The 27,848-nt window shown below is 47.2% G+C and overlaps 1 protein-coding gene across 5 annotated transcripts in view; it reads right to left on the reverse strand.

The window, feature by feature from the left end:
• The window catches only part of LOC147101770 (protein crumbs homolog 1-like), a 173,121-nt gene extending 146,068 nt beyond the window's left edge, over positions 1-27,053 (reverse strand). For 2 of the 5 annotated variants that reach the window (XM_085965684.1, XM_085965681.1), the window contains exon 1: positions 26,758-27,049. In XM_085965684.1, the coding sequence (XP_085821810.1) occupies positions 26,758-26,830 (73 nt within the window). In that variant the 5' untranslated portion in view covers positions 26,831-27,049. Of the gene's footprint in view, positions 1-26,757 lie in introns of all 5 variants that reach the window. The other 3 variants (XM_085965682.1, XM_085965683.1, XM_085965685.1) reach the window with 2 other exon arrangements.
• Positions 27,054-27,848: the final 795 nt, after the last annotated feature.

Consider the following 27,848-nt stretch of genomic DNA (forward strand, 5'->3'; position numbering starts at 1 on the left):
CATATCATCAAGTTCCATTAAAGGACTCCAACAAGAAGTAGACGGCCTTTGAGGTCAACGGTCGGCTTTACCAGTTTTGTCGCCTTCCGTTTGGGGTCACCAATGGGGTGGCTGTCTTTCAACGGGCAATGGACAGCCTAGTCAAATAGGAGAACTTAACGGACACCTTTCCATATCTGGATAATATCACCATTGCTGGTCATGACCAGAAGGAGCACGATGCCAACCTCCAGAAATTTCTTAACGTTCTCCGTCGTCGTAACTTAACCTTAAATGAGTCCAAATCCGTGAAATCAGTACCATCAGTCAACATACTTGGCTACTGGGTGGGCAATGGTGTCATCAAACCAGATCCGGAGCGACTTCGTCCGCTTCAGGATCTCCCTCCCCATACGAATCTCGGCTCTCTTCGTCGGGCCCTCGGCATATTTGCCTATTATGCGAAGTGGATACCCCACTTTTCCAACAAGATCCAACCCCTGCTTCACACAGTCATTTCCGTTGGAGGCAATGGCTATTTCAGTTTTCAACCTCCTCAAGCAACAACTGGAAAAAGCCACGCTTCGTTCCATCGATGAAAATCTCCCTTTCGTGGTCGAGTGCGATGCATCAGAGGTGGCGATCTCGGCTACCTTGAATCAAGGTGGTTGACCCGTTGCATTTCTGTCCAGAACTTTGCAGGGTAGCGAGCTCCATTATCATCCTTTCGAGAAGGAGGCTACGGCTATCATCGAAGCAGTACGTAAATGGAGTCATTTTCTCGCTCGTCACCATTTCACGCTTATAACTGATCAGCGCTCTGTGGCCTTTATGCTGGATAACCGGAAACGCACTGTCAAGAATAACAAAATACAGCTCTGGAGGATGGAATTAGCCGCCTTTGGCTACACCATACATTATCGACCCGGCAAAGAGAATGTGGCTCCGGATACCCTCACGTGTGCATTCTGCTATTCCATGTCAACTTCGACTCTTGCGGATCTTCATACTGACTTATGCCATCCTGGCGTTACCCGTATGTTGCACTTTGTGCGATCTAAAAATCTCCCATTTTCTACGGAAGACGTGAAAAGAACATGCTCCACTTGTGGAATTTGCGCGGAATTAAAACCGCAATTCTTTCATCCGTCGGTTGGCTCGCTCATACACGCTACACAGCCTATGCAGCGACTCAGCATTGACTATAAAGGGCCACTGTCGTCTTCAACGTGAAACACCTACTTGCTTACTAGGGTGGACGAATATTCACGCTTTCCCTTTGCTTTTCCCTGTCCCAATATGCTTACTTCCACAGTGATCAAATGCCTCGATCAGGTCTTTTCCCTTTGTGGTACGGCCAATTTCATCCACTCTGATCGGGGTCCCTCCTTCATGTCAAGCGAACTCAAAAGTTATCTTTCCCAACGGGGAATCGCCACAAGTAAAACGACACCGTATCATCCTATTGGAAACGGACAGGTTGAGAGATACAACGCTATCATTTGGAACACTGTTCGTCTTGCACTGAGGTCACACAACCTATCAGACCAGCAGTGGGAAACTATGCTCCCTGTCACGTTGCATTCCATCAGGTCTCTCCTTTCTACATCCACCGATGTTACTAATCACGAACGATTCTTCGGGTTCCAGCGTCGTTCCACTCATGGGACGTTCCTACCATCATGGTTGGCAGCTCCAGGCCCCGTGCTGCTCCGAAGATTCGTCCGATCCTCCAAGAGTGATCCCCCTCGTCGACGAGGTGGAACTAACGGATGTCAATCCTACATACGCGTACATGTGGTACCCTGATGGCTGGGAGTCCATAGTTTCACTTCGGGATCTGGCTCCCTGTCCAACCGGTCCCACAGACCCAATCGATAGAGATCCGTATTAACGACGCCGATACTCTGCGCTCCTCTGAGGACAACGCCCTACCCGGGACGTCAAGGGATCTGCCAGCTACTCCACCGGATCAACCCAGGGAACAGAGTGCTCCCCGCGAGATGACCACCCGAAGCCAGGACGCCGGTCAATCACTGACTACTGAGCAGGATGAAGCCAGCTCTGCGCCGGTGGGGGCCCGCACCCGGAGTCATGATCTCCCCAGTCCCCCTCAGGTCGATCAAGGCGACACGGGATCTGCCGGTACGAACCAAGCGACCCAGGGACCAAGACACGGTCCGGGGAGACGTGCCTTCCGGCCACAAACGGAGATCCAAATGACTGCAGCTATTCGTAGTCCGATTAATCCGATAGAAGGAAGTCACTGGACTACCAATCCTTCAGGCAGGAAGAATGACATGAATCTTGTCATTCATGTGGAAATGACTTATGAAATGATACTGGGCGGCCTGCTGGTGGCGCTGTCCAGGGAGAGTATAAATACTCAGGCATGGGCCCAGCTTGCTCAGGACATTCTTTTACAGGAACTAGTGAAGGACACAACTAGACCTCCATGTTGTAAAACAGTTGATTAAAGCCTTGTTTAACGCTTAGACCAAGTGCCTAGTAGTTTTCTTACGTCAACACTATTTTGAAGAAGAGCAGGGGAGTTATCCCCGGTGTCCTGGCCAATATTTATCCCTCAATCAACATAACAAGAACAGATGATCTGGTCATTACCACATTGCTGTTTGTGGGAGCTTGCGGTGTGCAAATTGGTTACCGTCTTTCCTACATTACAACAGTGACTACCCTTCAAAAGTACTTCATTTGGCTGTAAAGCGCTTTGGGACGTCCGGTGAAAATCGCAGTATAGATGCAAGTCTTTTCAGGTGTTAGGTGCCTAAGTTACATATTCAAGGGGCCTAAAAAAATCGGCCCCACGAACTTAGCATTGGGATCATAGCCAGTGCACCTCGCCCACAGGCCTTAACACTGCTAACTTGGTATACTTTGTGTCTGTTTCACACCCAAAAACCAGGTGCAATGAATACAATCTTCGACCCCTTTATCTCTCAAAAAACAGCTGCAACCAATATCAGCTGGACATGGCCCTGAAAGTTCCTTTGCAAAAAATGAGAAATTTTTAAAAGCTGCAATTATATATAACTTCAAACATGAAATAATCACATTTGTAACTGCGACGGTCAGAAAGGGGCTGGATTTTCTGAATTGGGAGCTTTTGGAGGCGGGACTCCCACTTGTCGGGTTTCAGTCCCGCCTCCATCGATGTCCAGCCAACCCATGCTATTTTCCCTTGATTGACCTTGTTAAGCTCGCCCAGCGGGCTTAGCAGGCCAGTTAAGGGAAAGCCGGTTACAGGTGACGTCAGCGAGTGATGTTTCATCTGTCAAGAGCTTTTGACAGATGAAATGTCAGCGTTTGACAGCTCTGTGAAGCTGTCAAACACTGACAATCTGTCCTCTAAGTGGAGTCCTTCCACTCAGGCTCAGTTAGAGATCGCTCCTGAGCAGAAAGCAGAAGGCTGCAGCTTTTGACAGTTCAGTGGCCATTCTGCTTTCTGTGCCGGTGAGCTGAGGGACACCCGAGACCTGAAGGGAGGAAGCCTGCAGGAAGAAGTAATGGTAAGTAAAGCTTATTAAAACGCTTTACACACACCTCACACACTTACCTCTCCACACTTGCATCTATCACTCACCTGCACACCGGACATCTCGGCCCCTCCGACCCCCACAGACCGACGGCCCGCCTCGCTGACCCTGCCGAGGTTCGGAGCCGTCGGGAAGCCCACACTTCAGGGCTGAAAATAGAGATTCTCAAAAAAACTGCCTGTTAATTGGCACTAATCCCCTTCCTGCTTCGGGGAGGCAGCTCCCAGCGTGGGTCGGGTACCCGCCTCCTGGGAAGGTGGCACGGAGGCGGGTTGGGGGCGCGATGCGTACCCGCCCGCACATTCTGCCATTTTCCCGGCAGTCCTGCCTCCTTACCCGCCTCCCAGGGCTGGCAAAATTCTCCCTCCCCCCCCCATGACTCTCTCAACCATCAGCCTTCTTTAAACTTTATCGTCACTCCTGCAGAAATTCAACCCCATGCTTCATGTTTGTATGTAACCATCAATGGTGGTGGAGAGGGGGGGGGGGTGTCGCGGCGCGCGGGGAATTCTGATGGGCTTCTTTCCTATTCTCAAATTGATCTGATTCGTTCTAAAAACCATCAGGTTTTTTTCTCCCAACCAGTTGGTTGATACTGACAACCTTCCATCCCAATGTAAAAAAACTGATTTTACTTGTGGACCACTAACAAGCTGACTCGAGGGGCTGCAGAGCTGTCAAAGCTGACAGTTGCTGCATATGCACTCACTGTCAAACTGTATAGTGTGACTTTTTTTTCTGACCTAGACTTGAGTCTTTTTTGCATTTTTTTCCCTCATTTTAAAACATTATTCTTGAATCTCAGTTGAAAAAAAGAGAGCACTACGAACCACTTTTACTGTACGCATTCTGATGAGGATTGTACCAAAGATGTACCTTAAAATATAGAAATTGACTAACACTTTCTAAAATTTACTAAATACCAAGTAAAATTAAAATCTCAAACTAAAATGTTCCAGAGTCCAGCAGTGCCTAAACAGTACATACCATTGTAATTCCTTCTGCTTCATTTCTCAGTATTTCATGTCAAATCGACAAGACGGTGGTCTCGAAGCCTGCTGTCATTTTTGTAATAAGTGTATTTTGAACAATTTCACAGAGATGATCAAACATACACATATGCCCTGTTTGCCCTCATTATACTGCTAGGAAAAATGGGCACATACTCATTTCTGTACCACCAGGGATTGTGTATTGACACCTCACCTCAGATCAACTCAGGAGAAATCAGAATTGTATTCTGCCTGTATGCCACCAACGACTCATTCGACCTGCGAGGGAAATTGGGTCTATGTTTGCCACTTGGCCACCAAGAATCAGATAGTTCCCCCCATCTGCTGAACCACTGAATATATCTCTGACTGGGATTTTGCAATAGCCAGCAGTATCAGTTTACAACTGTTGCAAACCAATTATGGCATCTGTCTCAGCCATTCTCACTGCTGGTGGTACACCAGTGTGTTAGATGGCTGGCTAAATCTGTCAAGCCTGCTGTCTACTGTAATACCCAGCCCACTTTCTCTATTTAGCAAAACTGAGATCCCACTATAGACAAAAGACTGGAATATATTAGATCAACGTTTAGTAGAAAAATAAACTCTAAATTCAAAAACACAGCATATCCTCTCTGATTAAATTGGTATCCAATGTTCTAAACATTTGTGCATATTAAGGACATAAACAACTACACTCCTACACTTGTTATTTTGAAAGACTTTTCTAAATCTTCCTCTTGCCATCAATATCTATGCCCCTGACAAAACAAAGCATCTTTATATTCTCACCATAGAACAGACTGTGACACCAAGGATTCTTAATCTTCCTTTGAGAGAGATTTACCCACAGAGATTAAGAGCACAATTCGAGTAGTGTGCTATTCTGCTAAATATAATTCTTGGCACAATGTGTGGTGTGACATTTTTTTAAGCAAAAAAATAAACTTCCATTCTCTTTAATAGCACCACTGTAAAATATTAGAGCTAGCCACGGGGAGGGACTCCGAACAAAATAATCATAATTTAGACAACACATAAAGAGGCAAAATTATGAAAATCAGTGGAGCACCTTTGTGGTAGTTTTTATGTGTGGAAAGTCTTTGCAATCGCTTTCAAAGCATATAAGAGAGAACTTAGAATTTTGTACGCAAGGACCTTCTCCTTCGAGCCAGTGTCTCGAATGACATTGTGCACTTCTTCGTGGTGCAGGAATCTTTATAGGACCATCCTACTATTGCGGCGGGTGGGGAGGAAAGGGGAAGAGAGAAACTGACCCATTTGTTTATCACCCCATGTGTGGTCGTTAACTGCCCCACTCTGGGTGCCCATGTGGCGAGGGTGGCACTAGAGCACACAAGTGCGAATGGGATATTATTCCGATAGTGGGACATAATATCAAGTTGTAACACTTAGTAGAAAGTAATTTTTGCACCATGGTGTACCGGATCACCACTAGTGTCAACTAACAAAGTTGATGCAGTAATAATAATGTGTTAAAATGTATATACTCTCCTTGTGTATTAACTACATAATTCAATGTTTTATATATAGCATGTCACACTATCTGCAGCCCAAAAAGTATGTTGCGCTTTTCTGACTGGTTCAAATAACTAAGTGATTCATTCAAATGTATTGTTAGGAAAAGCTACCAGTGGTCATGTTGCATTCTCACCCAACCTACCATATATTTCTACAACTAACGTTTACAACATAAAAAAAGAAAAACAGACACTGTTTTCAACAATTCTAAAAAGCAAATACAAATCAGTACAGTTACTCATTATATCTTATACATTCACCAACTTACACTTTGTAGGCCTTCCCTTTCTCAGCAGCATCAGCCTCGTCTTCTGCTGTTTCCAGAGATCCTATTCTTCTCCCTGCCCTTTCTGACTGCTAATTCTGGTGTAGTTTTGATCTCCTTGGATGTATGATTTTCCCCCCTCCTGCCATTCAGGCCTCTCCACCCATGTAACCTTTCAGCCTTCTGCACATGCACATTCTCACTGCCACAGACCAGTGCTACCAGCATCCAGGGTATCCCATCATCTCTGCTCCTGGCAAGCAATGTCCCGGATCAGCTGGAATCATTTTATCCACATGAACAATTGAGTATAATCTGAAGAATTAGCCAAGTCAAAATGCTTCAGTACCAGAAGATACAAATATAATTGCCTATAATTCCTGTTGTTTTACAAGTCAGCAACTCGCTTTCTCAGAGTTAAAATTCTGAAATATAATTTTTTTAATTGACTGGGTTGTCCTATCTAGAGAACATCACTGTGATATTTGAACTTAGCGTGCCAGCTTATTCTACTTGTGTCTTCTCATTTTCCCATCTCTCTCTGTCTGCCCATAGTTGGATTATTTCACTTTACATTGTTAGCTTGTGGATAATCTAATCAAGGAGACATTTAAAGAACAGAAGATATAGAACAAATTCCTTCGCACTTGACAGGATTTACTCTTATCGATGTAGTAATTTTCTAATACATTTCTCTTTCTCCAAAATATGTTGAAATTTAAAAAAAAGAAAAACTGTGTTATGTAAGTGAACTTTTTGGCTTATTGATAACGGAAGCATCATGCATTAGAAAACCATTCCTTGACTGCAAAAAACTGTGATAACACACCTCTAGTATTGAGTGGGTCTGAAGCACAAATAAAAGTGAGAGTTTGAACAGATCAACACAGCAACCGGTTAGATTCAGAACTCTGGCCGCGAATGTGTCATCGGTGTCGGGACAGTTGGTTTCCGGCTTCCAGTCCCGCCCCCAGCTGCATCCGCTCCACAGACGTGATTTTACCTTGATTGACCTTGTTAAGCCCACCCTGCGGGCTTGCCGGCCAATTACCAGGAAGTGGGTCTGATGACGTCATTTGATGACGTGTCATCTGCCGGTTTCTTTAAAGGGACCACGCACAATTTTATTTTGACAGTTGATTTCTCAGTGTTTGATAGCATTGAGGTGCTGAAAACACTGACAATCACTGCACAAAGGTGACCTCTTGCACCCAGGCTCTCCAATGACTCCCTCCATAGGCTGGAATAGATGGCAGCTGCAGGTGAGGTGACAGAAGCGATCTGTCACTGGTGAGAGAGGTTCTCCCAATGAGGTGGCACTGAACATGGATTTAAAAACTTATAAGCTAAAGAAATCTGTAAATGTTTTGAGACTCACCATGTGCAACATTGGATCCTTCACACCACTTCTGCAGCTGTCATAATTCCACAAACAACAGCAGACTCACAACACACCACACTTACCTGGCGTTGTGTCCGGACATCGGGAAAGCCGACCCAGAAGCGGGAAAATCCAAAAACTGGCTGAAAACTACTGGCAAGTACCTGTTAATAGGCAGGTAATTGCCTTTAATCCACTTCCCGCCGCTAGGTGCCGGAACCCGCCGTCAATCAAATCGAATTGAACCTCTGACCCACCTCCAAACCCGCCCTCTGAGCACCAGAAAAGTCGCGGCCTCTGTCTCAACTTGCTAATGGGCAAAAGCTTTGGACTGCTCACATAATCATAACATACCAGTTACAGAAATGCTTCAGTCAAGATGACTGGCTATTCCTCCACTGTAGCTTTGGCCTAATGCCAGGAAAGACTAGTGAAAGCTAAAACTGCTGATTGCTCTATTTAACAAAATTGTTCACCCATTACTGAAAGTTTGAAAGATACCAAGAACTTTCAACAGAGCAAAGGTCTCCGTCAGTGGAATTTTCCTCCTGTGACTATGAAAGGGGGAGAATTCTGCTGCAGGTTGATAGATAGTGTACAGGATTACTTGGTGCAACAGTTGCGATACTGAAATGTTTTTCGTATTCCAAGAAAGCATTTCAACACCACTGGAACCATCCTGTATTGGCTCACACCAGTGTAAGATTTGAGAACTTTTCAGTTAAAGCTGTAATATGATTGAAGTGAAATCACACACAAGCCTCAAAACAACTTTTAGTTATATTAACTGAAAATTGCTTAATGTGTTTGGCATTCCACTAATTTAACATAGTTGAACCATTTTCCAAAATTAACCTTTGTTAATTTAGACGGCAGACAAATGTCATACATACAGATGTTTATGTATGTGTTCATCCACTGATATTACCCCAGTAAGTTCCAGGCTAATATTTTCTGTACTCCATCTTATTATATCATCGCTTCCTTCAAAACTTTAATAAAAATCAAATGAATAATATGGAAATGCCCTCTGTAAATATACAGTAGCAACTCACTGGGTCTAGGCTTGACATTAGTGAATGCGCATCTGCTCCCTGGCATCCAGATAATGCTTGTGTACTCCTAAAGTGTATGGTGAACTATTCTTCCCCCCTCCCTGGCCTCCCAATGTGTCTCTGAGCCCCCTTCCAATTCCTGATGTCTGTTCACACCCGCTGTCACAAAAAGAGTGTTCAGGAAAGTTACCTACAAGCAGAAGTATTCCAGTCTCTCCCTCGTTCTGAAACCAGCCTGTTATTTACAGTGAGAATAGATCAGTTTTGGAATATCGGGACCTCCATTCGAGTGACATTGGCAGAGGATGGTGAATGACCTACGCATCCAGTATCTGATCTGGGAATTGGTGTGGGTTAAAAAAAGACTTTTTGAACACTTGTGAGAAACAGACTTTTTAATAACTTGTTCAGAAATAGAAATCTTCCATGAGAGCCATCCGGTTTTATTCTTATTGTTCTTCCTAGCGGTTTGATACAACTGAGTGGCTTGCTAGGCCATTTAAGAGGGCAGTTAAGAGGCAACCCTGGAGTCACATATAGGCCAGACCAGGTAAGGGCAGCAGATTTCCTACCCTGAAGGACATTAGTGAACCAGATGGGCTTTTACGACTCACCGGCAGCAGAGGCAGTGAGTGCGGCCCTGGGTGGAGACCGAGCGCAGAGACTGAGTGCGGTTTAAACAGAACGCTGCGAGTTGGGGGAGTCAGGTGAGGAGTGGAAGGAGGAGCTCCCTTGCTTCGCCTTTGTTTTCCTAACTTTTCACCCTGTAGGAATTGGTTCTTACTGTACACCAAGGAAAGAGTCCGAGAGCGGGAGCAGTCAAACAGCAACAACTGCGAAACCGTTAGTGACGTCACAACCAGGGAAGGAGCTGATTGGTAAGTAAGACCTGGTGAGTATTTCTACAGTCCAGTCATTAAAGTCAAAGTAAGGTCTCTAGTTTAGAGTAAGTATTTTAAAGGGAAGTAAGGTCCCTAGTGTATTTAATATTCTTTAATTTAAAGGAAGTAAAGGGAGGAAATTAGGGGTAGGACATGGCAGGGCAGCTTGGCTGCATGGAGTGCTCCTCCTGTGCTATGTGGGGAGTCGGGGACACTTTAGGTGTCCAGGGCGAACACGTGCAGGAAGTGTCTCCAGCTGCAGCTACTCAAAATTCGCGCTTCGGAGCTGGAGCTGCGGCTGGAGTCACTGGAGCATCCGCAAAGCTGAGATCTTCGTGGATAGCACGTTTAACGAAGTGGTCACACCGCAAGTAAAGAGTGCACAGGCAGACAGGAAATGGGTGACTGCCAGACAGAGTAAAAGAACGAGGAAGGTAGTGTAGGAGTCCCCTGGGTCCATCTCCCTCTCCAACAGATTTTCCATTTTGGATACTGCTGGGGAGATGGTTTCTCAGGGGAATGCAGCAAGAGCCAAATCCGTGACGCTACGAGTGGTTCAGCTGCACAGGAGGGGAGGAAAAAGAGTGGGAGAGCAATAGTGATAGGGGATTCTATCGTAAGGGGAACAGATAGACGTTTCTGTGGCTGCAGACGTGACTCCAGGATGGTATGTTGCCTCCCTGGTGCCAGGGTCAAGGATGTCACTGAATGGCTGTAGGGCATTCTGAAGGGGGAGGGCGAACAGTCAGAGGTGGTGGTTCACATTGGTACCAACGACATGGGTAGAAAGCGGGATGAAGTCCTGCAACTAGAATTTAGGCAGCTAGGTAGCAGATTGAAAAACAGGACCTCAAAGGTTGTAGTCTCTGGATTACTCCCGGTGCCACATGCTAGTGAGTATAGGAATAGGAGGATAGAGCAGATGAATGCGTGGCTAAAGAGTTGGTGCAGGAGGGAGGGGTTTAGTTTCCTGGATCACTGGGTCTGCTTCTGGGGAAGGTGGGACCTGTACAAGTCGGACGGGTTGCACCTGAACCGGAATGGGACCAACATCCTTGCGGGGAGGTTTGCCAGTACTGTTTGGGGGGGGTTTAAACTAGCTTGGCAAGGGGATGGGATATGGAGTGGAGCTATAGTAGGGGCTGATGCACAGACAAGTCAGCCTGGAAGGCAGAGCAAATATGTAACGGCACAAGGGAGCATGGCAAGGCTGGATGGCATTTATTTTAATGCAAGGAGTCTTGCGAGTAAGGCAGATGAATTGAAGGTGTTGATGAACACATGGGAGTATGATATTGTTGCTATCACAGAGACATGGTTGAGGGAGGGACAGGACTGGCAGCTTAATATTCCGGGGTATAGAATCTTCAGGCGAGATAGGGGGGCGTGTGAAAGAGGGGGTGTCGCAATATTAATCAAGGAGTCAATTACTGCTGTAAGGAGGGATGATATCTTAGCAGGTTCCTCTAATGAGGTCACATGGGTAGAACTTAAAAACAAAAAGGGGGCAAGCACTTTGCTGGGAGTGTATTATAGGCCCCCATAAAGTCAGGGGGAGATAGAGGAACACATATGTAGGCAAATCTCAGAGAAGTATAGAAATAACAGGGTAATAATAGTATGGGATTTCAACTTCCCCAATATTAACTGGGATAATCAGAGTGTGAAAGGCTTAGAGGGTTCGGAATTCTTAAAGTGCATCCAGGAGAGCTTTTTGAGCCAGCATGTAGAAAGTCCTACAAGAGAGGGGGCGGTACTGGACCTAATTCTAGGGAATGTAGCCGGGCAAGTGATAGATGTGTCAGTAGGAGAGCATTTTGGTGACAGTGACCATAATTCGGTGAGATTTAAGGTAGTCATGGAAAAGGACAAAGATGGGCTGAAAATAAAGGTTCTAAATTGGGGGAAGGCCGATTTTAATATAAGGCAGGATCTGGCCAAAATGGACTGGGATCAGCTACTTGTAGGAAAATCCACATCAAAGCAATGTGAGTCTTTCAGAAAGGAAATAGAGAGTACAACGCCAACATGTTCCCGTAAAGGTCAAGGGTGGGATCAACAAGCCCAGGGAACCCTGGATGTCAAGGGATATACAAGAATGGATTAGGAAAAAAAGGGAGGCTTTTGGCAGATACAAAGGACTAAAAACAGTGGAAGCCCGAGAGGAGTATAGAAAGTGCAGGTGGGTACTTAAAAAAGAAATTAGGAGAGCGAAGAGGGGGCATGAAAAAACACTGGCAGGCAAAATAAAGGAAAATCCAAAGGTGTTTTATAAGTATATTAAGGGGAAGAGTATAACCAGGGAAAGAGTAGGGTGTGGCGTTGGGGAAACACTGTGTGTATGTAGATAAACCTGTATAATCCCCTTTTAACTGCTGTATTCCCCTCCCCCCACAAGACAGTTGCAAGCTGAGAGGAATAAGGCATGTTCAGACTTGCCTGCTGCTGAGAGAAGGAAAACCAATCAGGTTCCAGCAGGTGACCAATCCGTGAGTCATCACAGGCTCGCGGGCTTTACGAATTCAGTACTGTATTGTGAGAGTTGGAGTAAAGACCTATTTCTTGTGGCTCGCTGTGTTGCCTATTTCTTTACACGGGAGACTGTAGTCTCCCACATTGGTGACCCCGAATGTCGGCGGCCGAAGCTCCTGACTCACGTAGCCCTACAGAGGCCAGCAACGACCCGACGGCAACCAGCAGCAGCCCGATGTCGGCCGGCGCCGCGTCCTTGAAGCTCCCCACCTTCTGGGAACACCAAGCACCAGCTTGGTTCGCGCACACAGAGGCCCAATTCACCCTTCGCAGGGTTCAAGACGATGAAGAAAGGTACCTCCACGTAGTCTCAGCACTAGCAAGCTCCACCGCCGCCAAAGTTCTCGACCTGCTGGGGAACCCACCACAGACCGGCAAGTACTCAACCATTAAGTGCCGCTTGCTGCAGTCTTACGGCCTGTCCGGGGAGGAGAGGGCCCGTAGGCTTCTTTCACTACCAGGCCTCAGCGACTCTACCCTGACCCAGTTGATGAGCCGGATGCTTGCGCTCCTGGGCTCTGAACCGCAGTGCTTCTTGTTTCGGGCCCTTTTCCTCAGCCTGCTTCCTCAGCAGGTACAGACTGCCCTCGCGGGGTCCCCGATCACGGACTGCGTACAACTGGCAGCCGCCGCAGACAAAGTTTTCGCCGTCGCCCAACTCGGCTGTGCAGCCGCGAAGCTCCCCGACACCACTGAGCACGCGCCGCCACGCCAGGCCGTAGAACTATGCTACTACCACGCGCGTTTCGGCCACAAGGCCCAACGCTGCAGAGCACCCTGCTCTTTCGATCAAACCAAGATGGCCGCCCGGCCCAACGCGTCAGCCACGCGCCGCCGTCTAGGCCCGCTCGACCGCACCCCCGCCGCCACGGTGGCCATCGGCACCGCAGGTAAACTGCTGTACATAACCGACTCCCTTTCAGGGCGCAGATTCCTTTGCGACACCGAAGCCCAATGCAGCATAATTCCTGCCTCCCAGCTCGACATCCAGGCAGGCTGCAGCGGCCCACCCCTCGTGGCGGCAAATGCCGCAGCCATCGCTACTTTTGGAAAGCGACGGGCCGAGGTTTGTTTCAACGGCCAGCGATTTACGTGCGATTTCGTGATGGCCTCGGTGGCACATCCCTTGCCGATTTTCTTTGCGCCCACGGACGCCTGGTCGACGTCCGCGACAGGCGCCTGATCGACGCAGCAACTTTCGCTTCACTGGCCTGCCAGCAGAGCAACAGCCCGGCCCTCGTCGGGTCCTGCTCTGCCCCGGCGGATGACGACTACGCCCGCCTACTCGCAGATTTCCCGAGGCTCACACAACCGACCTCAGCCGCGGCAGCCAAGCATGGTGTCGAGCACCACATCGCCACTACGGGACCACCAGTGTTCGCCCGAGCCAGATGCCTGGACCCAGCCAAGATGGCGGTGGCCAAGGAAGAATTCGCCACGATGGAGAAACTGGGCATCATCCGCCGCTCGAACAGCCCCTGGTCGTCCCCCCTCCACATTGTGCCCAAGCCGGGCGGTGGCTGGCGCCCCTGCGGCGACTACAGACGGCTCAATGACGCCACCACGCCCGATAGATACCCCATTCCGCACATCCAAGACTTTTCGGCACACCTAGCAGGAAAGTCCGTCTTTTCCAAGGTCGACCTGATTCGCAGCTGCCATCAGGTCCCCGTCCACCACGCAGACGTCCAGAAGACGGCGGTCATCACCCCCTTCGGACTGTTCGAGTTCCTGCGCATGCCCTTCGGGCTCAAGAACGCCGCACAGGCCTTCCAATGGCTCATGGATTCCGTCCTACGGGACCTGAGCTTCCTGTTCGTCTATCTGGACGATATCCTCGTGGCCAGCACCAGCAAGGCTGAGCACATCGCGCATTTGCACTCTCTTTTCCAGCGCCTCAGCCAACACGGGCTAATCGTCAACCCGGCCAAATGCCAGTTCGGAGCAGCCCAAATTGACTTTCTCGGTCACAGAATCTCGCCAAGGGGAGCCATTCCCCTACCTTCCAAGGTGCAGGCGGTGGCGGACTTTCCCCAGCCCACCTCGGTCAAGGCGCTGCAGGAATTTTTGGGGATGGTCAATTTCTATCAAATTCAAATTCAAATTCAAATCGCTTTATTGGCATGATAAGGTACATCTTATGTTGCCAAAGCATCGAAATACATTTATGGTTGAACACATAAACGCAGATCTATTCGTACAGTGTATAAACAGATATATCCCTGAGTGTATAAATATACATTCGTATAATTTGTATATACTCTTTTCTTAGGTTTACTGGTTGTCCCTCTGTTTATGGCAAGCTGTAACATAGTGTGCCGCTAGTGTTACACAGTTTCTCTCTTCCCCTAGTAGGTATGGGAGTTTTCACCGTTTCGTGCCCAAGGCCGCCTCACTCATGCGCCCCCTCTATGAAGCCACCAGGGGTAAAACGGGCAAAGAGCAACTCACCTGGTCCAGCGAGATGGCGACAGCCTTCCACCAGACCAAAAGCGCCTTGGCCAACGCCACACTACTGGCCCACCCCATCCCGGGCGCCAAGACCGCCCTCACCACGGACGCCTCGGATTACGCCGTCGGCGCTGTCCAGCAACAGTGGGTCGAAGGCGCGTGGCAGCCACTGGCATTTTTCAGCCGACAGCTGCGCAAGAACGAACAGGCCTACAGCACGTTCGACAGAGAGCTCCTGGCCCTGTTCCTGGCAATCCGGCACTTCCGTTTCCTCCTGGAAGGCCGGCCGTTCACCACATTCGTGGACCACAAGCCGCTCACTTTCGCCATGGCCAAAGTAACCGAGCCCTGGTCCGCGCGCCAACAGCGTCAACTCAACTTCATCTTGGAGTTCACCACGGACATCCGCCACGTCGCCGGCAAGGACAATTTGGTGGCCGACTGCCTCTCAAGACCCTCGCTCCACGCAGTGCACCTGGGCGTCGACTACGCCAGCATGGCGAGAGACCAGGCCGCCGACACGGAGATCCAGGCCCTCAGGACGTCAACCACCAGCCTCACTCTCGCCGACATCCACTTCCACGCAGCCGGCACAACCCTCCTGTGCGACATCTCAGTCCCTTCGCCTAGGCCGGTCGTCCCATCCGCCTGGCGCAAGCGAGTTTTCGACATCATCCACGGCCTCTCACATCCAGGGATGCGTGCATCTCAGAAACTCATGTCCGCCAAGTTCGTCTGGCCTGGACTCCACAAGGATGTGAGAGACTGGACCAACACATGCGTGGCGTGTCAGCGCGCTAAGGTCCAGCAGCACACCAAGCACCATTGGAGTGTTTCCCGGTGCCCGAGAGGCGTTTTGACCACGTCCACGTCGATCTGGTAGGCCCCTTGCCGCCGTCGCACGGTTTCACACACCTGCTCACGATTGTCGACCGCACCACCAGATGGCCCGAGGCGGTTCCCCTCGCCTCCACCACCACGACTGATGTCGCGCGAGCATTCGTCTCGACATAGGTGGCCCGATTCGGCGTGCCGACCGACATATCCTCGGACAGAGGCCCCCAAGTTCACCTCCCACTTGTGGAATGCCATCACCGCCGGCCTCGGCACCAAGTTGCACAGGACAACAGCCTACCACCCACAGGCCAACGGGCTCTGCGAGCGCTTTCATCATTCCTTGAAAGCCTCCCTCCGCGCCAGCCTGGCCGACACCAGCTGGATCGACAAACTACCCTGGGTCCTCCTGGAATTGCGCACCGCGCCCAAAGAGGGCCTTCGCGGCCGAGATGGTCTACGGCCAACCGCTCAGAGTACCAGGCGACTTCCTCCCCCTGACAACGGAGCCATGGTCGGCCACCAGACAGCTTTCCCTGCACCAGGACGCGGCCCAGCAATTCCGTCCAGTGCCCACTTCGCAACACGGCCCGCAGCCGTCCTACGTGCCTCGGGACTTACGACATGCGGAGTTCGTCTTCATGCGCCGGGACGCGCACAGAGGCCCGCTGCAGGCACCATACACTGGCCCCTTCTCAGTATTGGAGACGGGGGACAAAGCTTTTCTTATCGACGTCGGCGGGAAGCCGGACCTTATTTCAGTAGACCGCCTCAAACCGGCGCACCTGGACCTCAGCTTCCAGGTTTGTCCGGCTCTTCCCCCACGGCGGGGCAGACCTCCCGCGTTGGCGGCGGCCCCACAAGAGGACCTAGACACGCCAGAACCTTACTTCCCGGCAGCCGCCCCACCTTCGCCGGCAGCCTGTCCAGCCAGCCCACCGGCAGACCAGCCGACGAACCAACCGGCCGACCTTCCAGACAGCCCTCCTCACACGCCAGATGGCTACTACAGCCGCTACGGCCGTTTGGTCAAACCTCCGCAGAGACTGACTTTTACAGTTAACGAGGATTCTGGGGGGGCGTATGTGGCGTTGCCACATTGGGGAAACACTGTGTGTATGTAGATAAACCTGTATAATCCCCTTTTAACTGCTGTATTCCCCTCCCCCCGCAAGACAGTTGCAAGCTGAGAGGAATAAGGCATGTTCAGACTTGCCTGCTGCTGAGAGAAGGAAAACCAATCAGGTTCCAGCAGGTGACCAATCCGCGAGTCATCACAGGCTCGCGGGCTTTACGAATTCAGTACTGTATTGTGAGAGTTGGAGTAAAGACCTATTTCTTGTAGCTCGCTGTGTTGCCTATTTCTTTACGCGGGAGACTGTAGTCTCCCACAATGGCCCATTTGGGACCAAAGTGTCAATCTGTGTGTAGAGCTAGAAGATGTAGGTGAGGTTTTAAATGAATATTTTGCATCTGTGTTCACTATGGAGAAGGGTGATGTAGGCATAGGAATCAGGCAGGGGGATTGTGATATACTTGAACAAATTAATATTGACAGAGAGGAAGTACTAGCGGTTTTAGCGGGCTTAAAAGTGGATAAATTCCAGGCCCTGATGGGATGTATCCCTGGCTACTGTGGGAGGAGATTGCAGGGGCTCTGACACAAATTTTCAGAACCTCTCTGGCCACAGGGGATGTGCCAGAGAACTGGAGAACAGCTAACATAGTGCCATTGTTCAAGAAGGGTAGTTGGCATAAACCAGGGAATTGCAGGCCAGTGAGCCTAACATCAGTGGTAGGGAAATTATTGGAAAAAATTCTGAGGGACAGAATTAGTCTCAACTTGGAGAGGCAGGGATTAATCAGGGATAGTCAGCATGGCTTTGTCAGGGGGAGATCATGTCTGACCAATTTGATTAAGTTTTTTGAGGGGCTGACTAGATGTGTGGATGAGGGTAGTGCAGTTGATGTAGTCTACATGGACTTCAGTAAGGCTTTTGACAAAGTCCCACATGGGAGACTGGTCAAGAAGGTAAGAGCCCATGGGATCCAGGGCAAGTTGGCACATTGGATCCAAAAATTGGCTTAGTGGCAGGAGGCAGAGGGTGATGGTCAAAGGTTGTTTTTGTGACTGGAAGCCTGTGTCCAGTGGTGTACCACAGGGATCAGTGCTGGGTCCTTTGCTGTTTGTAGTGTACATTAATGATTTAGATATGAATGTAGGAGGTATGATCAGTAAGTTCGCAGATGACATGAATATTGGTGGAGTGGTAAATAGCGAGAAGGGAAGCCTCAGGCTACAGGACGATATAGATGGGATGGTTAGATGGGCAGAACAGTGGCAAATGGAATTTAACCCTGAAAAGTGTTAGGTGATGCATTTTGGGAGGGCAAACAAGGCAAGGGAATACACAATGACTGGTAGGACCCTAGGAAGGACAGAGGATCAGAGGGACCTTGGTATGCATGTACATAGATCCCTGAAGGCAGCAGGACGGGTAGGTAAGGTGGTTAAAAATGCATATGGGATACTTGCCTTCATTAGTTGAGGCATAGAATATAAGAGCAGGGAGGTTATGATGGAGCTGTACAAAATGCTAGTAAGGCCACAGCTGGAATACTGAGTGCAGTTCTGATCACCACACTATAGGAGGGATGTGATTGCATTGGAGAGGGTGCAGAGGAGATTCACCAGGATGTTACCTGGGCTGGAGCGCTTCAGCTATGAAGAGAGACTGGACAGGCTGGGGTTGTTTTCCTTAGAGCAGAGAAGGCTGAGGGGGTTCCTGATTGAGGTGTACAAAATTATGAGGGGCATAGATGGATTGATAGAAAGGAACTTTTCCCCTTAGTAGAGGGGTCAATAACCAGGGGGCATAGTTTCAAGGCAAGGGGCAGGAGGTTTAGAGGGGATTTGAGGAAAAAAAATTTCACCCAGAGGGTGGTTGGAACTCACTGCCCGAAAGGGTGGTAGAGGCAGGAACCCTCACAACATTCAAGAAGCATTTAGATGAGCACTTGAAACGCCATAGCATACAAGGCTACGGACCAAGTGCTGGAAAATGGGATTAGAATAGACAGGGCTTGATGGCCGGCATGGACATGATGGGTCAAAGGGCCTCTTTTGATGCTGTATAACTCTATGGCCTAGAAATTCGGTGGGCTGTGCCACCAGTTAGCGCCCAAAGAGGGCACTTAGTGGGTTTAGCGCCACTGGCCACGCCTCACACGAAATTTAGCGGGGCGCTAATGGCAGCGTTAGCCGGTAGCGCTGTGCCACCAGCGATGATGTCATCGCCAAATTTGGTAGCGCCCCCTGCTGTAACGCCGGTCGCAATTTGCGACTGGTTCAGGGGGGCCTATCTGCGGCGGTAGAGGCGCTGAGGTGCGGGGCGGCCATTTTTTTGCTGGCCGCCTGCCCGCACCTCTTCGCGCAGCCGTCCCCGGCCTCCTGAGCGCACCCCCGCCCCCACGGAGTGCGGGCTTTGTCCCAAGAGCCTGGCACTTCTCCTCGGTGCCGGGCTCTTTTGCCGGCACTCCCGATCTCAGATCTCGCTGCTGCAGGCCCCTCCCCTTTAAGAAGGGGAGGAAGGCCTGCAGTACCGCAGCGCGCCGTGCCGCAGCGTGTGGCGCTGCGGCACGTTGCGCTGCGATTTTCAGTTGCAGCGCCCCAAGACGGATGCGGGGTGCCTCGAGTAGCGCCGCGCTTCCGTTTGGGGCGCTCAAACTGAATTTCCGGCGGGCGCTCGCGACTCCTTCCGGGGCGGTACTTCCGGTGCCCTGCGCCACCGAATTTCTAGGCCTATGACTCTAATCCGGTAGTTTCATGGTCACGTACCAGTCTGACTTGAAAATATATTGCCGTTCCTTCATTGTCGCTGTGTCAAAATCCTGGAACTCCCTCCCTAACAGCACTTTGGGAGTACCTTCACCTCACGGACTGCAGCGGTTCAATAAGGCGGCTCACCACCACTTTCTCAAGGGCAATTAGGGATGGGCGATAAATGCTTGCCTTGCCAGCAACGCCCACATCCCAGGAAGGAATTTTAAATAACATTACAGGAGGAGCCACTACATTCAGGCTGTTTTGCTCCCTCTGTCACCTAATGTACACCATTGTTCTGCAATGTCACATGAAGGACAGCAATGCAAAAAGATCTTGTAACCTAATATTGTAGAGGAGAATGATATAACTGATGATTTAAGCAACTGAAAGGAACAGCTGATGGATGCTACTGGGTTCAAGCACCAGTATCTACAAACATGTGCAATGCTAGCCACATTACATCGGAATAGCTTAAGATAAAAAAACCTATCAGTCTGATAATTCTGATAAAATGCCAGCATTACAATAATTACCAGCCTGTAACATAACTCTGCAGAATATACTCAGACTGAAAACCTTGTAGAATGGAGATTATTATTTTTTCCTGCTTAATGGTCCATCTTTATTTTAAAAATTTAAATATTACAGAAAATGAACTAGTCTCTTCCACAAACTAGAGCCAGTATGCATCTGACTCCCTGACAATGTTGAGCCAATATGGGGGGAATTTTAACCCCAAAATATGGGCGGGTTTGGGTTGGGAGGGAGGTTAAAATGTTAATAATCTGACTCCTGACCCCAACCCGCCCACTTCTGCCTCCATTAAAACCGGGACAGGGAGTGGGCAACCAACCCGCTCCTAGGAGGTGGGTTGGCAATTTAAATATTATAATGAGGCTGCACGCCTCATATTTATCCACCATTTCAAATTTAACCCTGGCCGATCGGGTTTCCGAGCCTCGGAAAACCCGGCGGCTAATGGGAGTCGAGGGCAGCTGGATCCAGGACCTAAGTGCATTTCCACTTACCTGGTAGATCCAGTTTACCTGCTTCACCAATCCCCCACGATCGGATACCCCCCACCCTTCTAATCACCTCCCCCATGAGGTCTCCGATCTCTCCCCCCACCCCGAGGCCTCACATCTACCCCCCAAAGCCTCTGATTCCCTGATGATTTAGAGCCAGTATGTGCCAATTCTCTGGTAGTTTAGAGCCAATATGTGTTGGACTCCCTGACAAGCTAGAGTCAATGTGTCTGGCTTCTGATGATCTCGACCCAGTGTATGCCTGATTCCGTGGTAATCTGGAGGCAATATGTGTCTGAATCCCTGACGATCTAGTCCTGCTATGTGCCTAATTCCCTGGTAATCTAGAGCCAGTATGTGACTTTCTGACAACTTGGAGCTGATGTGATTCTGAGGGCTGGATTTTCTCAATGGGGAGCTTTTGGAGGCGGGACTCCCACTTGTCGGGTTTTAGTCCCGCCGCCATCGACTTGTGGCCAACCCACGCTATTTTCCCTTGATTGACCTTGTTAAGCCTGCCCAGTGGGAAGATGGCACGGAGGCGGGTTGGGGGCGGGATGGGTACCCACCCCCAGATTCTGCCATTACCCGCCTCCCAAGGCTGGCAAAATCACCCCCTGACTTTCTGAAAGTCTAAAGGCATTGTGTGTCTGACTCCATGACTTTATCTGTTTGATTCCTGAAATCTAGAGGTGGTGTATATCCAATTCCTTGACAAGATATATATCTTCAACTCCTTGACGGTTTCAGTGCACCTGTGTTTTTTTTTAAATGTTAACATTGGTTTACATAACTACATACTAAACCATCTAAATCTAAAGTCCAAATTTTTCAAAATGTCCATGGCGACTGAAAGTATTGTGCTTGCATAAGCAATTTTGAGCTGGTCTGGCCTGATCTCGCTACGATGTTGGTCAGTGTATTGGGATTAGAAGAGAGCCACAGGCTGTTCTTTTTATATATTGTGCTGGTCATAGAAATTAAATGGGCAAGGGTTTGTTTGCCAGCTGCAGTAAGTTCTGGCCCATTGTAAATGCATAACATATCCACACTGATTCTGCTTCAATAGAAATGAAATATTTGGGTATTAATTTATTTCAATATTCCGTTAAGTAAGAATTACATTTAATTATCATTGTCCTAACCAGACTACTTTATTTAAAACAACAAAAAAGTAGCTGATGGTGGGGTACAGGTTCAGAAGCCCTCGAGTAACTCAAATGTGTATTCTTCAAGTGTAAGCTCAAAAGACTGATGGCAGACGATTTGACTGTCAGCTACTGTCCTCAACCAACCGCCACAGATACACTTCCCAGTAAGGGTCATTGGATACTGGTCAACCCTTCTTGGCCCAGAGATACTGAGGCAAATTATTAGGGCTCCTGCTACCGCCCGTGGATGAAGTTAATTAATCCCGCACAGAAGAAGGGCCAGATGTGAGATCTTCCTGCTCTCTATGGCTCAGTACAACTCCACATGGTCAATGTACTTGGACCAAAGGAAAGAAAATTAAATTTAAATGGAGCGAGCTAATAAAAATGTGAACATCTACAAAACAAAAGCACATATTACACATCTGGTTTAATTAGGTTGAATTGCTATGTATCTGGATTTCTCCATGGAGTCCTGTGAGTGGAGAGTTGTAGAGCATCCTTAACCATAAAGCATCCTTAACCAAAGAAAACCTCATGGCGGGGTAAAATGAGTTAAAATTGTGTAAAACATAAGTGTACTTAACCAAAAACACTTAGTGGAAATAGGGTAATTTCCCTGGACCTTCTTTGCATGGTTCATTATTTTTTGTATTTTTTTTAAATTTCTGCCTTACTGTTTCCTGTGTAGTACTGAACCACCCCTCTGAAGCTTCACAGATGTGAAAATCCAAATGCCTACTGCACTTACCAAGTGACACTACAGATGCAAATACTCCATTATTCTCAACACATTCTGCATTGTATCTATTCATCTATTTAATATTCATTGAGAACTGCCCAATGAATTTTGGTCCTGTTTAAGTAGTGAGGTTCAAATTTACTCTTTGGGCTGGATTTTCATTCAGAAGTCGGGTTGGAGGCGGGACTACAACTTTCGGGGTTGTAGTCCCGCCTCCATTGAGATGTGGCCAATCCACGCGATTTTAACTTGATTGACCTTGTTGAGCCCGCCCAGCGGGCACAGCAGGCCAATTAAGGGCCACCCGGCATCAGGTGACGTCACAGACTGAAATTTCATCTGTCAAGACGTTTTGACAGATGAAATATCAGCGTTTCACAGCTGTTTGAAGCTGTCAAACACTGACAGTCTTACTTCTAACATGAGTCCTTCTCCACAGACTCAGTTAGAAATCTCTCCTGCACAGAAAGCTGCAGGCTGTCACTTTTGACAGATCGCAGCCATTCTGCTTTCTGTGCCGGTGAGATGAAGGACTCCCCGAACCTAAAGGAAGGAAGGCTGAAAAGGTAAGAAAATGTATGTAAAACTTATTTAATCACTTTAGACACACCAAACACACTTACCTTTGCACTCATGCACACATCACTCGCCTGAACACCGACATCTTGACCCCTCCAAGCCCTTCAACCCGACGGCCCACCTCCTCTACCTTGGCATGGTTTGGAGCCGTCGGGAATCTCACACTTCAACCTTAAAAATAGGGATTAGGCTAAAAACTGCCTGTTAATTACCTGTTAACAAGCAGTTAATTGGCACTAATCCCTTCCCGCCTCGGGTAGGCGGGTCCCAGTGTGGGGCGGGTACCTGCCTCCTTTGAAACTGGCATGGAGGCGGGATGGGGTCAGGACCCCCAATTTCGGGAATTTAACCCCCCGCACGCCTCCAAACCCGACTCCACGGCACACTGAAAAACCGAGCCCTTTGTGTTTGATAGCATTGTATTGTACAAGCTTTTTTAATACTTGAACAATGTAAGGATGTAAGGACTTATTAACATGTGGGGTGTTCCCTGCAGGCAGAGTTCTGCTGCTTTTGCTAGATTTGAGAGAGATTAAAATCAAGCAGTATGCTGTGTCCTCTGCCACATCATGCAGAAAAATCAAAAGAGTGCCATTGGGGACATCTTGAGAGATGTTTCCAGCCTGGACCATTCTTCCCTTCCGGCCTAGGCCAGCACCAATCCAGGGGCTAACTTGTGATTTAGAGCTGGGGTAGTGGGGAGGTTTTAGCAATGAATCTCACCACTTCTTAAAATGGAAATTTGGCCTCTCGTTACTTCTTTGCACAGCAGTGCTAATATTTAATAAGATAAAATTATTTCACATCATTTCAGTTATTTTTTCCATCTTTGGGTTCCCTGTCACAGACCATTCCCAGAAGAGAGGCAGTTGAGCTATTCCAAGACTCTTGCCAGTGCTGTTCATACAACTTGAACAATTTCCAGTCAGAGAGCGTTGTATGTCACTGTGCCATATGCCACTGGACCATTTTAAGAGTTCAAAGCCAGTGTTGAGTGAGTGCTAAAAGCTACTAGCAAGAGCCATTACGAAGTTGTAAATGTAAAAAAAAAGCACAGCTTGTAAATTTCAAATTCAGTTATTATAGTCTGGTGTGGTAGTGTTCATTAGAATCTCTTGCTTCACTTGAGTTGGTAATATGTACCTGTGGGCCATTAATGACTATGCCTTCCACAATGCTGTTACAGATATAATGTAATAAGCTTGTATAATATGAGTAAGATTAATATTTTGAAGAGAGACTATTGCTTTGCTATTAACCCAGAGGTAATTTTAACACTTCTTGGTTTATTCAAAAATGAGATTATTGCAAAATAAAATAAAAACTTAAGTATGAAAGTCAATCAAGCAGCAGTATTGTCAGCTGAAACAGAATTCTTTATCTTGGACAAACAATGAAGAGGGGATTCATTTACAACCCTGCAATCAGCTCATCTTTGCTCCACACCAATGAATTATGCTTTAAATGCAAATTCTATTGGGAAATTTGGAACGTTGCTTCCAGAACCCTAGGCGGTTCTGAAGGCAACGTTCCACAAACAGAAGGGTTGTTGTAACGGCTTGGCTAGGTCCGTAGGCAACGCTGCTTCCAGTGTCTGGGGGGATTAATAAATTCTGAAGACAGTACAACGCAAGAAGCAGGAATCCAGTGACACACATTGAAACTCAGTTTGGACAACCAGCCAAACACAGCAGCATTTGAAACCTAACAATCACCTGTCAGATATAAAGCACCACAGTTATCCTGAAAGCAGTTTGAAGTCTTGAGCATTCAGTGCTGATAAATTCTTCTGTTTCCCATAGCAACCGTTAATTGAAAAAACAGTGACGTGTTTTGAGGTGGAAGAATAGGAAAGCCCCACTGCATTCTTGGCTAATGAAGCCACTAAGAATATTCAAAGCCACCTCCAAACAATTTCCCTCCCCCCCCCCCCTGCCCCCCCCCCAACAGTATAAAAGTATTAGTTTTGCACGAAAACATTTGTGTTAAGTAGCTATAGAGACCACCAAAGGGGCCAAATTTGGCTGTAGTTTGTACATAAGCCTGCAACACTTTCAGCATTTTCAATGTTAGTGACTATTCTCTGACTCTGCTCTTTCAATAGACAAATACATTCAAACTGTTACAACTTTGTGAATTTCACAAAAATAAGCATTCTAAATGCTGTTGAACCTGAACAAAGTTGAACGAATTTTATTAACTGGCTTATGCTATAACTAGCCAGATTACTGACTCCCCAAGGCCGTGATCGCAGTTTGTGATTTATAAATATCATTGGGCTTTGACCTGGGTGGAACTGTTACAGGACTTGAGACACCAACACATAGAGCTGACTAAAACCATAGGCAGAGTTTACACACGGAAGAAAGTGCTCGAACGGTGACATTCATCTGCCACTACCATCTGGCCCACTCAACCTCCGAAACGTTCATCATCTAACCTTTCAAACTGAGCAAGAATGCTATATTCTTGCAAATGTCATCTGCAGTTTCTGAAACTGCTTCACTATTTAAAAACCTATGCATAGATTTAATTAAATAGTTTCAGACATCATCAACATGCATCCAGGGTTGTGTGCTTATGCTCTTATTGAATATATTTATTAACGTCCCACAAAATGCTAATGAGATTAATCAAATAAAAATGTTTGAATGATTAAAAAAAGTAAATTAAACATAACTGTACAACCCCAGATTTCAGCATTGCAGGACTCATTCCAATGGGCCAGTAAAGAAATTAGTTCAGGGCAGGAGAAGTTTGAATAACATCACCTGGACAAGCACCAAAACTGGTGTAATATCTATATTCAGCACTGATGTCACCATGCTAGGATGCTTCCCTAGAATCATAGAATAGAGTACTACAGCACAGAAGGAGGCCATTCGGCCCATCAAGTCTGTGCCGGCTCTTTCGAAGAGCAATCCAGTTAGTCCCACTCCCCCACTCTTTCCCCGTATCCCTGCAATTTTTTCTCCTTCAAGTATTTATGTCCAGTTCCCTTTTGAAGGCTGCATCCACTCCCCGATGAGGCAGTGCATTCCAAATCCGAACCACTCGTTGTGTAAATGTGTTTTTTTTTAATTATCTTACTTAAAGCAACGTAACAAATGAGATTGCATCTTTATGCCCAGTGAAAGTTTTAAAAAGCAGAACCCTTTTACATTCTTTTTACTAGCAATTCCTCCGCGCGTTACATTTATCCCACAGGCAGAGCCATGTACCCACTGTGACTTTTCCAACTATTTGTTTGTCCGGGTTTACTAAACCTACACACTGTTCTTTCTGATGATTTTCCACTCTGTCACAAAGCGAAAAGTATTTCATATCAGTCTGATTGTCTGAAGGTCTCAACTGAAAGGTGCAACATTTTCATGGACTGATCATAACCATTATTCAGCCTCAATACTGAAAGAAATTGTAAAGTATGTATGTATAGGTAGGGATAATTTTCTTTGTTATGCAGTTGTAAGTATAACTGTAGACAACGTGCACCCCTTCCAAAAAGTGCTATGGATTCTAGTAGTGTAATTACCAAGCACCACTAGCTGTTGTAACTATGGTTACTGCAAGAAAATGACAGTGTACTTCTTTTGTTTCATAGTTTCGAAAGTTAAGCAGCTTACATCCAATTAAAACTAAACGCAAGTCAGTGGTAAACAGGACAGTAATTTGGTTTGAAAACTAATTAATATACAAAGTTCATTTTCAATTATCAAATGCAGTTTTTAAGTATTGTGTATCATTCCATACAGACCAGTGCTGCACAAGGTATTCAGCTCATGTGAGTAATAAAGTACGAGCCACTCTCCAGCAATCCAGCTTAGTGCTTTGGAAATAAAGTCCATGTTGATTGAGTTAAGCCAGTCTGTTTCTGGCTCCCTCAATAGGCAGTTACACTATCAAATCTAAACTTTAGATCATAGTGTTAATGAAGAAAGTTTAGTACAAAAGACTGACAGCTGACCTACCCCAAACGAAGAGGAACAGCAGAATCAGCACAGCAGAGAGCTGAAAGTGGGAAGAAGTTCTCTCTACTTCCATGGTTACTGGAGCAGGCAGCCTAGAGATTCTGTATAAAACTGTTCGTAACAGCTCCCACGGTCATCTGCCTCTCCAGCATGTCCTTCGAAATCTGCCTACGAACTGATGAGAAGAACATCACAGGCACTCCATGCTCTGTCACTTCTGTGAACACCAATGATGCTCTGCCCCTGTCCAGTTCCACAAGCTTTAATCAACCCGTTGGAGCACCTTGTAATATATGGTCTGGAGTTTTGAACTGGACTGGGAGTGGATTAACCGTGTCTGGGTCAATGATGCCCAACAGTTGAATTTATAAGTGTTCTTCTAACTTTTAGCAACAAGTTATTTTCATAGCACATGTTTTACACGTGCCTGCTAGTCCATGAATCTTTACAGAATTAATTCATTTAATAGCTAGCTCATAACCGAACGGTGTGATGAATATCTCTCCTACTGAAAGATTTTCATATAATTTCAAAAGTGTATGCTTCAAGGAATATTATACAGAATGATACTGCTTCAAGGCTTAGGGACTAATCTTTTAATATACTGATTATAGAAAAAGCTTAATATTGTATAGTTGGATAAAAACTAAACATTATGCAAGGCTTAAGATTGTAATATCCCAAACTACTAACACGTCCTTTTATTATCCGTGAAATGTATAGATTTTATTTTTTAAAAAGCAGATCTATTTTGATGGATTTCTTTTCTTTAATTCTCAAAGTATATTTATATTTTGTAAAGTCATTGTACATTTTGATTTCACAGTACTTGTGGGAGGAGTACATTGTTACATCTAGGTTTCTTGTCATGATGGTGCTTGCACTGGGATCAGTGCAGGCCAAGGGGTTAAGGCAACTTGTTTGGTCTTGGAATCAGAATGAGGGGCTGCCCTGCTTACTAGTGGTCACGTTGGTTGAGGTGGTTGCCCTTAATGGTTAGTATAAGGAAACTTTCATTTAAACCAGAGGTTAAAAGTCCGGAAAGCTCTATCTACCGGCAAAATTCAGGAGCCGTTTCCTGTAAGTTTTTT

Source organism: Somniosus microcephalus, chromosome 23, assembly GCF_052327205.1.
Source record: "Somniosus microcephalus isolate GS21.2 chromosome 23, FLI_Smic_1.0, whole genome shotgun sequence".
Classification (NCBI taxonomy): domain Eukaryota; kingdom Metazoa; phylum Chordata; class Chondrichthyes; order Squaliformes; family Somniosidae; genus Somniosus; species Somniosus microcephalus.